Below are 15,408 nucleotides of genomic sequence, written 5' to 3'. Positions count from 1 at the left end.
GCCCATCTAAAATCTTGTGTTTCATTGACTAGGTCTAGATGCTAAAATTTCATGCTGTTCCTCTAAGAAAGACAATTCAACTGAACAGAAAAATCAACCATTTATTCAATCCTTTTAGTAAAAACATTGGATTTTTTTTTAAAGCATAAACTCCTCACTTTCTTGTAAAACTCTTAGGCTTGAGATGAGGTTGGACACATAAATTTTGCCCATCTCAGTGATCAACACATTTTATTGAGTCTACGTTCACTTAATTATTCATCTTTAGAGATCCTGACAGGTTACCCAGAATTTTAAAATCCAAGCCTGAAGAAAATCTTTAAACACCTAAATATCAACCCCACTGCCATCAGAAATATGAATCAATTGACAGTTAAAAATTTAGAACCAGCTACAGAAACCAACAGCACCAATGCTAAAAAAATTAATCCATTTGATAATTTCCCTGTCTGACAGTAGTTTTGGTGATGTAGGGATTTGTTTGGTCAAAAATGGCTAATACTTATAGAACAGTTAAAGTCTTTCCACGTGGAACAATGACAAATGGGAAGTTTGGCTCCAGCTCCAAGTTCACATCTACACTTCCTGGAATCACAGCTGCTCCTGTGCCCAAGAAAATCTATTTACAGGGAATGTATATCTCTGATGCCAAAATATTACATATGCTTGGGCTGCTTTAGGAAATCAGCATGCAGGAATCTGGCAGGAAGGTTTATGGGTCACCACACACTCACTCAGATATCCCTGGTAAAGTAAGTTATTTTAGGGTTTCCTAAAGGAATCTAAAGTGGATTTAGAGAGGATGGGGACAGCTCATGTTATAACAGGTTATCATAAAAGAGGACTAATCAATTTAGAAAACAAAACCTAAAAATTAGGGACAAAGCCCTGGAATTCTGAGTTCCCAATTCATGTGCTCACCAGTGACCAAAAATCCCTTTGGTTGCCCAGGTTTAAGGCAACGAAAGTACTTTTTAGAGGAGAACGAGCAGGATATCAATTAATATTAGTCACTTTTCCACTACATTATTTTATTTATCCACACAGCAAAGGACTTTTGCTGAAGCTCACGAGGTCTGGGCTTCTCTCACCTCTGTCAGACGAGGGATGTGAAGGCCCTTCACGTGGTCACTCGTGGTCTTCCTGGACTTGCCCGGCCACGTTCTCTTCCTGTGACTCTCTGCCACCCCAGACCAGGCAAACACATCATGGTAAGCCAAGTCCAGGTCTGAAGGATCCACTGCAAACTGGCAGATGAGCTTCAGTAAGCAGGCAAGGCAGTCCAGCTGCCACTGGGAAGGAGAAGGAAAAGGAATTTTCATTTGTGAGGGATTTATTGGGCAAATAATTCGGTGCCCGCTGAAATGCTCGGAAAAAAAGCTTAAGCAAGGTATAAACTTGTAGTTAGCTCAAACTAATAACAGAATAATAATGAAAAGGATATATAATAACCATTAATAATCATGTTCATTACTGAAAAGTGTCTTTATTACACCACAGCCACAGTGCTAAATGTCTGCAAGGCAAAATGGTATTTCTTGGCCTCTCCAGAAGGAAAGATAATAAACAGATCACAGCTTTTAACACTGACTACAGTAAACAAGCTTCCAAATAACAATCTGCCCTAAGATAAGCAGAATAAAAAGGCAAAAATACTCTGCTCTTGCTTGGCTACTTCTGACTTCTTAAACAGTATTATCAATGCAGTTGTAATCACTGTAAGACAGAACCCAGGTTTTTTTCCTCTAGATTCCATGACCTACAATTTTATGTTCTACAATTTTAAGAAGGGAGAAAAAAAACAACCCCAAGAAACCAAAACAAAACACATAGAAAAATACAAAGGGTGCTTTTAAAATGTAAAAAACCCCAAAGGATGTTTTTAAAATGTAAAAAACCCCAGAAGTATAATTTACTTTTTAAAGTCAACTCTTCCAGAAATATAAAATATTCAAGAAAACGATGCAACAGCAGAGACTCTGGTGGTACAATTACAGAATTATCTATTTCATTTACAACAGAGAAGTAAATGTAACAAAGGCTCAAAGTAATAAAAGTCTTTACAAATGGCATTATGTTATTCTGGAGGAAAAGGGTGAATGAGCACCTACCACAGTCCATGATTCCTGTTCTTTAGGCTCTAAGATTCCAGAATTGAAAATTTCCAGTAACTGTTGGAGCCCTCCAGCAGCAACAAACTGTAAGGATATTATGGAACCAAAGTGAGAAAAAGCAGATACAAAAATATCACTAAGTTCATTTATATACCCATCTAAGCTTTATAGATTAATAAACAAATGATAAAACTATTCAGCTGGATATTTTATGAAAACAATTAAATGGTTGTACATGACTATGACAAATTTACAGGCCTGATAACTCAGAAAAACTTTGAAATGACATGCCTAAATTTGAGATCCAAAACTCTAAGATAGATAATGTTTGAAATGGGTTTTCATCTTATGTTTTCCTCAAGAAACTGTATCACAGAATAACACAGAAGAATCAAACCTTGCAGCTCCACGTGTTTTTACTATTTTCTATTTGATCTTCACTTGAATCATCTGAGTCTGGGTAAAGATCACTGTAACTTCCCTAAAGATAAAGAACAACAATTAAATGTAAAACCAGAACTAAAATACTATAAAATAACTCATCAATAGATGTTTTGGTTCTGAGAAACACAAATATTCTGTGCAAGAAACTCACTGTAGATTCACGTCTTATTCTCCTGTTGGGCTTTCCCAAAGCTTCAATGATTTCCAGGGCATACAGAAGTTTATGGGCACTTTTTATCCTCAAAAGATCCTTCCAGCTAAAGCCATCATTACCCTTAGAAGATAAAAAAAAAGAGAGAAAACAATTAAAACAATTACATGTAATGCTCATCTATCTAAAAAATGCAGGCAGAGGGTTTTTCATGTGATTTCAAAGGAGAGGAAGGCAAATGTGATAGTCTTAAAGTATAACTTCCACCCAAATTTTGATGCTTTTGTGCATGAAGAGCTGCAGTATCTAAAATCTGTTAGTATGTGATTTCAACCACTTTTAAAGAGGCCAAATTTTCATCTGTAGGACAAGAAAGCAAAGAGGCTTCCAATCAAACCAAGCTGGGAATTTAGAGAAGAGAGTACAAAAGTAACACTATCACAACAGTTTGTGTTAGAGCAAAGCTGCAGATCAAGAAACTGCTTTTTTGATTCAAGCCAAAAAAAAAAATCATAAAAACAAACTTTGGGGGCTAAGCTGACATCTCTGGTTAGTTTAATTTTATAAGAATTATTAGGTTTGTTTACTAGGTTTACTTGTGTCCTGGCACACTTAACATATTTACTATTTAACACTCCTATTTGGGGCAAATTCAGCTAAAACACCAGATGCTAAAACATCCATGGATAACAAAGATAAACATGTCAAATTTTGTTCACCTGCTCATCTGAAATGTTCTGGAATGCCTGCAACATATTAGGGCACGTTGGTAGGAGCATTAACAGTTCCCAGACACGCCTGGATAAGTTTTCAGCGTGGAGATGGAGCTCTTCACACCTTGCACTCTGACAAACCACACAACAACCATTGGCATGGTGAACTTCTTTGAGAAAATAACATTTCAAAGGCCACAAATGTATTTATTCTCAATTAAGAAGCTGTTTCCTATCTAAGTCCATAACTAGAACGTGATAGTCCAAGACTCACTGAACCTGTAAGAAACTAAGTTACATGCATGTCACGTATTCTGAAATATCTGAGTGCAAATAAAACTTAAAAATAAACTACTGGTTCAAATATACTATATGGCATTTAATTTCCCACAAGCTAATGATGGCACATAAGGCAAAGTCTGAGTTTTTGCAATGGAACCTTTGCAAACCTTTCTTCGAGCCAATTCCCATTATGAGTCACCACGTCCACTTAAATAATCAATATTCTTTCTTAAGAACTACTTTTTTATAACTTTTTTATAGCTTATACAATATTTAGAACATTTAAAATGTATCAGGACAATACTGTTAGGAAAATCAGAAAAACCATAATGTGAAATGGGAATATACAGACAACAAAACAACTGGGAGTACACAAGAAGTCTGGATAGGAAAAGCAGATCCAATTAAATAAGACTTCAAGGTAATTATTCTAATAACATCACTCTGAATTACCTCACTATCTTCCATAGCCACTTCTCCAGAAGGAGGCTTAAAAGAGGCAAGCATCTCTAACAAATCAAAAAGGGTGGTGAGATGAGGTTCTTGCAGGAGCAAAAGCATTGGAATGTTGTCCTTCTGAGGGGGAGGGAGGCAGGACGCCGGGAGCTGAACACCTTCACCTTTCCGTTCTCTCCTGGGGGCACCCAGGGATACAAACACCATCTGGGACACAGGGAAACAACAAGGAGCAAAGAGGCAATTTTAAGATAAGCCATGGAACGTTTTCTAAAGGATCATAATTAAAAACTTCAAGATAAATCGGTATCTCGTCGTCAAGTCTTTCCTTCGCGGCATTTTCAGCAGCTGCCATGATGAAATTTGAGTTTGCTTTCACTGGAGGCATTCAGGGGTAGCTGCACTCCCTGTTATCACCCCACAGATGGCTCACACCCAGCCCTATATATATTTACACAAAACCAGTATCCCAGTGACTGCAATCTCTGGACCAGCAGTACCTGCATGTCCTTAAACCCCAATTCATGAAGCGTTTTTTCATCGTAGTCAGTCGTCAGCTCGTGCCCAGATGAAATCATTCTCACAGGTCCCATGAGGCCACCTAGGAGAAAAGCTTATTTCAGTGACATTCTGGAATAAACCATTTTGGTATTTCTAACAGTACATCCTTCAGCAGCAAATGACAGGAGGCAAAACCTTAATGGAACTTCCTTAAGAAAACTACTTATTACATTAAACCAAATTTACTTGCACGTATTCAGAAATAACCTTTTCAGTAACGGGTCAGCCAATCTTGTGGTGAGAAGTGTTCACAAAACAGATTTAAACATGCCATATTTTGTAGTAAATTACACCGTGCCACAGAAGGGTAATGGAAAATCACTGTGATCATCAACAAACCCCCTCTGTACCACACACCTCTGATAAAGTCAAAGGCAAGGAAGCAATGATTATTCCTACTTAAAAGTCAGTTGGAACCAAAGATTTCATGCACCCAGAAAAGAAAAACTAAGAACATCCTTGAGAGAACTCCCAACACCGAACAAGAAATCTGAATAATGACATGAATAGGAATTTAATTTCATTTGGTGCAGACAATCCAGCCTCTGTTCTTACAAGCACTTTTCCCAGCACTACCACACGTTTCTAAAATGCCAGTGACAACAAAAATTAAAATCTCTGCTATGTGGTGATAGTTGGTGGAAAATAAAACAGTTTCTTCACTGAAACAGCTTCTCGTGAGTGGCTGGAAAAGGATTTTACAAAGAAGGTAATTAAGGTGTCCAAAATTCTGTCTGGTTTACTGCCAGTGTGCCTCATTAAAATATGTTTTTTAAAAGTTGTTAAACTATGACAAGGAAGTCTGATTCATGTTTACACTTCAAATAGCAGCAGTGTTGGAAAAAGATGTTCGTGGATAGTTTCTCTGGATAATTTGCATTACATGTAAACTACAGTGAGAAAGAAAGAAAACACTGAGGAGAAGACAATTCAAAGAACATTTTGAACAGCAATAACTGATAAGAATTATAATATCAATCAATATTATCAACGAGATTTATAAAATGCCCTCCTCCTAAAAGATAAAAAGCAGGAATTTTCACTCACTCACAGACACATTAAGAGGGAACAACAAGAAGATGCACATTCACTATACTAAGCAAGCAGTGAACCATCTGAGGAGTAAGGTGACATTCCAAATTAGGAGAGTCAAAGCAGGATGAATGATCAGTTTTCCTAAAGGATGACCATAAATTAAAAAGCAACTGCAGGTGTAAGGAAAATTCTACACCTGACTGGAATACATGTAGGTAGGGTATAAATTATTAATCTAAATTATGGCTTCATATTCTGAATTGATGGCAGAGCCAGAAGTGTAAATTGGATGAAATACAGACTCAGATATATAAAAATATAGAACTTTATCAAGTTCTGAGCTACAGAATCTCCAAATTACAGAAAATAATTTAATTAATTAAAACAACAAGGAGAAAAATAATGTGGGGGGAATCTATTGAAATGTAGAGCTTGGACAGGTTTAAAAGAGTTCTATGTTTTCTTTGCTATTTCAAATAAAAGGGAGTGCTTAAGAAACAACACTATTAAATAGAAGAGAGGGTGATGTTAACCAGAACTGCAGAGAAAAATAAATCCTAATTCTACCTTATTTAGGATATCTGGGGGAGAAAAAGACCACATTTAAGTTCTTGCAAGGGCAAAATCTCCGGGTAGGAGTCTCCAGCTTACCAGGGAATTCCCCTTTGCGGGAGCTCTGGCCGAATTCCTGGAGCTGAGCCTGCTGATTGATCTGCTCCTTCTGCAGGTTTTCATACCAATGGGTCACCTCAGCTCTCAGATCAGCCACCTGATCACTGGGATACATTTCTATTGTCATCTGGAAGAGAACATGTGGTTTATTTTTCCAAGTGCACAAGGGAATTCCCCAAGTTTCACAGGGCAGGCTGGAAAAAGGGTTTTTCCTCACCTTGTCGGGAAGCCCCGCTGGCTGACACACAATTCTCAGAGGGAGGGACTGTTTGTCACTCAGGGCTTTCAGGTGACTGCTGATCCCAGTGCCTTCAATCTGCCACTGCCTCAGGTGATATGCAAACCTTCAACAGGGAAAAACATGGAAGAAGTATTTTTGTCACACGTATTGAACACAATTGTTTGATAAACAATGAGAGGAGAGACGAAACTTGCAGGTTTGGGGTTTTTTTTCTTCAAAATAAGAGGAAGTTATTGACATTTTTGTTACTTTTCAAATAAAACTAAAATAACTTTAAACAAATTTCTTTGGTGAGGGACAGGGAAACATGAACCACAGCCACACATTTACACAAGACAGGGCCAACTCTGGTAACTGTTTGAACCTTCTATATTACACCTTTTACAATTATCTGCTATGTCTTTACACAAAGAAACTATTCTTTACATCAATAACAACTCATAACTCATTCATCATTATGGTAAGAGGAACAGAAATAAATTCTGCATCCAAATGTATCAACAGAGCTTTTTACCTCCTCCTAAAAGCCTCCAGGTGTGTCTTCAGCATTAAGAGCCCTCTTTCAATAATGGTCAGACTCGAATGAGGGTCTTGCTCCAGGTTACTCGAAGCAATCATCAGACTCTCCATACACTTGCTAATAAACTCCTGTTCCTTCTCCAGACCAGTTTTACCTAGGAGATCAATTTAAAGTAAACTGTAGACACAATTTTGGAACTACATATTTTAATACTGAGAATAAAAAGAAGATAAAGATAGATATTCTTTACAACATTTGAAACGGAAAACAGAAGTGAAAATGAGAATTCCTACCGTTGATATAATAAGAGTTGATGTACTGGATGGCTGCTCTGCTGACATCCCCTGACTGGGCCCTTAGAGCAATGCCCCAGAACTGGTCCATGCCACACAACTGCTTTGACAAAAGAAAACAGACACAGAAGCAAAACATTGCCTCATTATTTTACTGGGAGTGATGCTTTTCTCATCTGAGACATTTTATTTGCCTCTTGATTCATTTCTTAAGAATATCTCAGTTTTCCTCTTGATTTTTCCACATCAATTACTATAAAATCCTAAGTTTCACAGAAACATTTTCCAAGTTTGAAGCATGAAGAGAACTGGTTAAAATTCCAAACAGTGAATTTTCAGTTTTAAGAAACTGCAATACTTTTAAATGAAGCCTTAAAACCACAACTATAACTGGTGTTCACTGCAAGAAAAAAAATTGCCTCAAATCACTTCGAAGTATTTTGTATTTTATTTCTGAGACAGTTTCTCTGTATAAAAAGCTACAGCAGAAAAACTTGCAGATCACATCACACAAACTGAGACATAATTTACAACGGATTTCTAGTCAGAATTAAACATGACTAATGGAATGTCAGATCCAGTCTTACCTCAGAGTTTGAGCCCCCATCGTATGCACTGGTAGCCAACCGAGCCAAGTTACACAGATGCTGGAAGAGGTTGAGGCCAGTCATACTTATAGTTTCAGGCTTCAGTTGTGGCATCTGAAGAAAATGAAGGCACTTTAGTATGGAAAAGAAACTCAGTGATGGGAGGGGTATTTATTTCATTAGCACAGAAAAACACCGTTGTTATTACTAATCATACTGGAACACGGATCAATTAGAATTTATTCTTGTAGAAGATCACACTCTGAATTTTAGATAGAATGCAAAAAAATCAACCATAATTGGCTTAAACAAGCTCTTCACTGCTGATATGAACTGTAACCAGAGGAAAAATTATTTTAACATTAGCTGCTTAACTTATCAAAGCAGGATAATTTGTTAAAATACATGACGTGACTCATACATGTCCAAAACCAGAAAAAGCCTGTGTAACCTTGAAAAAGAACCAGACTACATTAATTATTGCACAATCCATCCATTTTGCAATGTCACCTCCTGAAAAGGATGGATGGGCCCCCCTTGCAAAAAGCTCTAGTGCTATATGTTTGTGTCCTCAGGGGATGGACTGGTGAGATTTAGAGGCCTCTCCCAAAAAGAGCGGCACAGAAACAATTTTAGATACACTAGTGTTGACATGGAATGAAACACTTTTACTGGAATTGTAAGGTGGCAATGAACTCCCAACATACCTTTTCCAAAAAAAGATGCTTGTAAGTCTCCATCCCCATGGCATGCTGGTCTTTACTCCGGACTTGGTTCAAGAACCAGTGTAGTGCATCGTCGTAACATTCCGAATCTTCCACCAAGCAGTGCCACAAAATGTCCACTTGTTCTAAACTCAACCCTGCAAGCAGGGAAGAATTTGTAACTACTCCTTTATCACATCAAAAACACAGAAAAATCAGAGCAGTTTTTATCAGGACAATGTGAGCTGGGATCTCGCACCAAGCCCCAGGTTGTGATGCAGTTCACATCCAGACCCCAACTCTCAGCTGGGTATTGGGACTGGGCTGAAAACAGCATTTCTGTAACTATTTCATTGCTTCTGCTTTCAAGAGAACAGTAGGTTTCTTTTCTTTGTGATCTGAACAAGCTACTTTAAAAAGAATTGTCACCCCACATTTGTTTTTGTTGATCAAACAGCCACAATTTCTTTTCTTTTGGCTACAGATATTCTTATTTTTTCCTGTACTTTAATGACCAGAGGGACAAGTCATGCAGTGGATGCACACTTTGGCTATCTACAGAATATCCCCAAAAAAATTCTCTTGTCAACTTCAACTGTCAAAGGTATAAACCAATTTCTGCCAGGATTAAAATATAAAGAATTATTCCTTTTTGGAATACTTTCAAGTCCAAGGAGGAGATCTCTGGGAACAGTATGGCCAGGAACCAAAGCCCATAAAAACACAATGTATTATCTTCATTTAGATATTACTAAATTCCTAATATTTAGAAAAAAATTAATATTTAGAAAAACTGAAGCACAAAGAACATGAAAATTTCTTCTCTCAGAACTGCGACAGAACCTGAATTCCAGTGTTGGTTCTGTGGTTTCATGAAAAAAAATCTTATTTCTTTTGAAACAGAGATTATTTTAAATTGCATGTTTAAAATAACACATAATTGATTATTAAGAACTATTTTTGCCTCACTATGAGGTGTTTCTGAGGTAAAGTAACCCCAAATACTCACGGAAGTGATCTGGTGATCCCAGAGTTGAAAACACACACGTCAGGAACTGGAGACGAACCTGAACCTCTGCGCTGTGGCTGTATCTAAATGGAAATTTGGATACAAATCGAAGTTTATTTAATGCTTTATTGCCATAACTTTTTCCCCCACTCATACATGTGCCTCTTAGAAACATAAATGTTTCTTATAAGTTTCCTTCTGAACTTCTAAAGTGCATCATTTTGTCACCTTGCAGGATCTACATTATTTTTCCCTAACTTGTAAAATGCAGATATTTCTACACTGAATTTCTGATTCCAGTTGACACATATCTTCATAAAAATATTTTCATAACTTTATTTCTATTTATATGGTCAAAGGAGCAGAACAATGTATAATTCTGCCGGAATTTAAAGCAATTCAAACCACTTTCCAACAGCTTTCTAAGTAATTCCTCACTAGAGCAATGTCTAATATAAAGGGGGATGATGAAGTCAAACTGGACCCATAAATAGCAACATTTTTCAAATGTGGATGCCCATATTGACTTTGACATCTGTCAAAGCAGGAACAGTCTATTCCTCTGGGATTAGGGAGCTACAAATTGTATTGTCTGTTTATATACACCTAATTTAAATCCCACAGATGAGAAAGTACAGGTGACTCTGTTAAACAGAAAATAATAATGCAAAGGTTAATAACAGGTAGAACACTAAAATACTCCAATAGTTCTATGACATGAAATCACTTTAAATTGATTTGAATATCTAAACCTTCATGTTTTATTTGTACCCAAGTGTGCAACACAATGTTTAACAAAAATGACATGAGAGTTACTGGGGTTTTTTTAAGGAAAAGGAATATCTACAATATTACTGTTTTTACAGATCTTTGTCTCCCTAAGCATGCAATGTCCCCATAAAAAGTATTTACTTATAAAAAGACATCAGAAGCAACAGAAGAAAGCAGAAATGTTTAAAAGCATAAAATATGAAACCCTCCAAGTCAGTTTGTACTTACAGTGCGTGTTTGTGCCGCCCTTCCCTCACTGCCTGAATGTAGTGTACCAAGTTATCAAAGAAAAGTTTCATCATATTCAGTTCCTTTTCTGCCCACCTGTGTCAATTTAAAGGGCAGAAAGAATTATGGTTTGCTTAAAAACGTCACAAGAGCCACAGAAAGCAGACAGCTATTATAGGAAAATGGCACACACATAAACCCAAAGTAAACATTTCGTTTTCCATCTACCACGAACTCAGGAGTGTTTCCAGTACAGTCCTCTCTTCTTCCCTGCAATCCCATAAGGTTTCCTAATGTTGGTATTTTCAGGCATAGGACTGACAGAACACTCCCTTTTGAGACTATGAAAACTGTTCTTAAAGGCCCTAATTGAGAAAAAGTCTAAGCCAAAACTCAGAACTGGGTGTGTATTTAAATGTCATGTAAAAAAGGCCAAGAAAAATTGCTGATAATCACTGTCATCTTTGCCAGAAGTTCCATCAGTCCATTCTCTACAGTTAGACCAGCCAGTTACAGCTTGTTCTAGTCAAGAATGCTGTACTATGTACCTTCAAATGTCAAAGGTTTTTCTTATAAACAAAATTTTTGATTCCTGAGAAGCATTTGAGACACACTCGGAACAGAATGATGGGACATCAAGTTATTACTACCTTTCACAACGTGTTACTGGTGGTTTTCTAGTACTTCCTGCAAGTCCTTTGGGATTTAAAGGTTGGGTTTCTTTTTTAAATATAAATCAGTCTCTAAATCAGTTACAACAGTAGTTGTACTATAAAGAAATAAGTTGCATTATGAAGAAATCTGGGCCTCAGTGATGAGAAAAACCAGGTCAGACAGCAGTGAGGTGATAACCTCAGCTCAGCAGTGTTTGGACCACACTGAAGGGACAAGTCTTGCAGTCCCCTAAATGCCACCACTACTTACATTGTGATCCAGTGGGTGTCGTAGCTGCTCCCAAATTGTTGAAAAGTACCAAAGAGCTTTGGAAGGAGACGAAGTGAAACTACTACTGATCTGAAGGAGAAAGAGAGAAATGATGACACTACATGACTGTTACACAAGTGAAATAATCAACTGAAAAATCAGTTTGAGAAGCTCAGGTTTGAGGACCAAACAGGCTGCCTGAAAGGACTGTAAACTATAGAATCATTGACTGGTTTGGGTTGGAAGGGAACTTAAGGATCAGCCAGTTCCAACTCCCTGCCATAGGCAGGGATGCTTTCCACTAGACCACATTGCTCCAAGCCCCATCCAACCTTAACTTGGACACTTCCAAGGATGGGGCAGCCAGAGGTTCTCTGGGCAACCTGTGCCAGGGCCTCGCCACCCTCAGAGTAAAGACTTTTTTCCTGCTATCTAATATCTCTTTCAGTTTGAAGCCATTCCCCCCGTCCTGTCACTCCAGGCCCTTGTAAATAGTCTCTCTCCATCATTCTTGCAGGATCCCTTCAGGTACTGGAAGGCCACAATCAGGTCACCCCAAAGCCTTTTCTTTTCCAAGTTCCCAATTCTCTCAGCCTTTCCTCCCAGCAGAGCTGCTCCATCCCTCTGATCCTCAGTGGCCTCCTCTGGACTCAATCCAACAGGGCCATCTCCTTCCTGTGCTTGTGGAATCTACCAAGTAGTTTCTTGAAACTGGGCTACACACACTTAAAGTTCTTCACATTGTAACACCTTGGACACACAGCTGAAATCAGGATCTCAGTGTGCTTGGAACTCATCACACAAACACAGTTCTCAGCAACAGGTAACAACATAACACTGCAGGTGATGCCCAGAAGGGAGAACAGACAAATGCAACAAGGTGAGAAACTCGGGGCACCCAGGGAATGGAAGAATGGAATATTAGAAACATCCATAACACACTTTGGGAACTATTTTTCTTCTGCTGCTTTTGTCTTCCTGTAAAGTGAAATAACCATTAGAGCCAAGTTGAATTTCTGATCTGTCACAAAAATAGGTACATGTAAAAGCAGATCATTTATGACTGAAGTTACCTGTTGTTTGCTAAATTTTCTAAGCAGCCTTCAATGAACCTCATTCGAATCTGTCTGTCAGTGAACCAGCACACTAAGGAACAGAGCAGCTTCTCTGCTTCATTTATTAACCCTTCAGAGAGATGAATCTACAGCGAGGAGAAAGAAAGGCCAATGAATACCACAGATTTATTTTCTTTTAAAAAAATGGGATTTTCTGGTATTGAACTTACTGCATCTTCATCCTGGACCAGATCCCATAAAAGGGTATTTCCTTTCTTACAAACATTATCCAGATTAATGTCAGTCACTGCATTGCTGTTATATTGATGTTTATGAACTGCTGGTCCTGCACAAAATAAAAAGAACATTACTGAAGGAACCATCTAAACTGAATATTATTCCCTCAGTGCCCATACAAACAACACACTTTATTTGTTAACTTGGCTATTTCAAAGTGCAGCAACGTTGTAATTGCAGCTTTTTCTCACATATGGGTTCTTAAAAGGCCATACAAGAAGCCAACAGGGCAGTTAGGCCAGTATTTACACTGCTTTTGGCTAATGGCAAAGTGCAATAAAACCAGCACTGAAGAACTGCGAATACAATTGCTTTTTAATTTAATTCCTACTGTAATTCAATTATTTTTTTAAGACCTTCTGTAGTGCTGTGGTCCAAAGGGAGTGATCTGCACCACCATCATGGTTGGAAAGCAAGAAATGAGTTCATTTCAATCAATTCCCCTCATACTACATGATTTCCTCTATCTGAAAAACCTCCTCCTAAAAACCAGGCAAAACAAACATCTTTTTCATATATGATGGATATCAAAGGAAAAATCAACCCCATTTTCATACATGGTGGATATCAAAGTGTAGGATTTTAGAAACTCATCAAGTTTTCATAAACACTGACAGATTTTTCACAGCTGGGCACCATTCACTTCTCTACTATTTGATACTATTTTCAGGTAGCAAAGTCAAGTAGAAAATTTAGACTGTGCAGAGCACTGTGATTGTTTGCACGTGCAAAACAGGGGTGTCAAAAATAATCTGCACTGAAGGTCTGATGCTCAAACATAAGATGTATGAGCATCAGCAAGATTAGTAATATCTGTGCAAAAAAATTGAAAAAATACACTGATTTACAGATTTACAAAGTTTTAGTAGTTTATTCAACTCTGCAGTGGAGAAAAACATCCAGAGTTTTAATGTCAGGCTGAAATTATCATTATAAGAGATCTCTTACTCAACTGTTTCAGGAAAATAAATAAATAGTATTGAGTTTACTGTCTGCTGGACAACAGCAAACTTGGTCCTACCAGGCTGGTGAAGAAAAACATCAAACCTTCACCATTATGTTTAAAAAGAGGATAAAGAGAAAATAAAGCATATGGAAAAATGATATAATTCTCGAGAAGTGTTTCAGCAGCAGTTTAAATTGCACCCAGAAGTAAACTAGAAGATTTGGCAGTGTAGGATGAAATAGCATAAAAAGCCCTTTACAGCAAACTCCTGAAGATATCAAGTTATATTTTAACTCCTTTTCCCAGAATTATCTTCTCTAGAGCCTATTATGGTTAATTCATTTATGGGTTAATTTATGATGACAAATGTACTGAGCCACAGTAAAATCCACCAACCAGAACAACAAGTGAGGAGAGAAAAATGAAATAAAATCTTGCATTTCAGCACCCCCTTTCTTTATACTTTAATAACTTATTAAAAGAAACATTTACTAGGTTCTTAGCTGTTTTAACATCAGAAGCTGCAGTAGAAATTGGGGAGGGGAGATTTTAAAAGATAAACACAGCTAAAACATAGCTAAATATACAAAAATTAATCTCTTGGAGATTAAGTTCTCAGCAGTCATCACGGTTTCGTTGGACAAATACAGACAAATGGTTAAAATAATTTGATTATTTTAATTATAGGAGACTAATTCAAAGTTATAAAACAATGTTTTTTGGTTTTCCTTCGATGACTCTTACCTTGACTAAGATGTTCATGATAGATGGAGGCCAGGTTAGGGAGGTGCTGCTGAAGATGAGACGTGAGCTCAGCGTGTGAATTAATCTGTACAAGCTCTTCCTCACAGCCAGACTCTTCCCCATCAAAATCTGCCATATTTTTCTCGGATTTTGCACTGACTTGAGAGCTACTACAGCTGACATCATCTGCACTGAGCATATCATCAACCATATGCCTGGAAAAGAAGGATATCAAAAGGGACAATATCAAGGAGGAAGTTGTTTATAGCAAACTACGAGTGAGGAGACATCTCCCTCAAGCTAAAGTCACAATGAATCATCTGTTTGAACAGCAGACCTTCACAGAAAAATTCAGAAAAAACATTAAAGACAAGTTGAAGGCCTCATTAGCCTGATTGTTTTAATATTAACTAAATACAGCATATATAACAATTTTAACATTTTTAAAGTGTTGTCTTATTTATTCCATACCAAAACTTCACTGAAAGCTTTCATCAGATGTGACCAAGTCAGATTACTGTGTAACTCTCTGCAGTAAGTAAGACAGAATTACCCTGAGCTGCAGCAAAATGCCCATTCAAAATTTCTGCCCAGATGGGATATTTTGCTACCACTTCAATTTCTGGAGTTCAGTTTAATGTAAGGAAGCAGAAGGAATGCC

The 15,408-nt window shown here is 37.5% G+C and overlaps 1 protein-coding gene across 1 annotated transcript in view; it reads right to left on the bottom strand.

Annotated features, from left to right (window-relative positions):
- Positions 1–15,408, bottom strand: part of USP34 (ubiquitin specific peptidase 34) — a gene marked incomplete at its 5' end in the record, with an annotated part of 106,549 nt that overhangs the window by 40,942 nt on the left and 50,199 nt on the right. The window contains 19 exons of the mRNA XM_029961637.1: positions 1,092–1,292; positions 2,112–2,198; positions 2,512–2,595; positions 2,710–2,832; positions 3,429–3,554; positions 4,158–4,367; positions 4,661–4,761; positions 6,408–6,555; positions 6,646–6,772; positions 7,184–7,343; positions 7,483–7,582; positions 8,070–8,183; positions 8,777–8,931; positions 9,783–9,865; positions 10,782–10,877; positions 11,706–11,795; positions 12,779–12,906; positions 12,991–13,106; positions 14,748–15,006. Of these exons, the coding sequence (XP_029817497.1) occupies positions 1,092–1,292; positions 2,112–2,198; positions 2,512–2,595; positions 2,710–2,832; positions 3,429–3,554; positions 4,158–4,367; positions 4,661–4,761; positions 6,408–6,555; positions 6,646–6,772; positions 7,184–7,343; positions 7,483–7,582; positions 8,070–8,183; positions 8,777–8,931; positions 9,783–9,865; positions 10,782–10,877; positions 11,706–11,795; positions 12,779–12,906; positions 12,991–13,106; positions 14,748–15,006 (2,508 nt within the window). The remainder of the gene's footprint in view (positions 1–1,091; positions 1,293–2,111; positions 2,199–2,511; positions 2,596–2,709; positions 2,833–3,428; positions 3,555–4,157; positions 4,368–4,660; positions 4,762–6,407; positions 6,556–6,645; positions 6,773–7,183; positions 7,344–7,482; positions 7,583–8,069; positions 8,184–8,776; positions 8,932–9,782; positions 9,866–10,781; positions 10,878–11,705; positions 11,796–12,778; positions 12,907–12,990; positions 13,107–14,747; positions 15,007–15,408) is intronic.

Source organism: Manacus vitellinus, unplaced genomic scaffold (genome assembly GCF_001715985.3).
Source record: "Manacus vitellinus isolate BGI_N305 unplaced genomic scaffold, ASM171598v3 scaffold_38_pilon, whole genome shotgun sequence".
NCBI lineage: Eukaryota > Metazoa > Chordata > Aves > Passeriformes > Pipridae > Manacus > Manacus vitellinus.
Note: the sequence above shows the minus strand (reverse complement) of the source record. Positions and strands in the feature narration are given on the sequence as shown.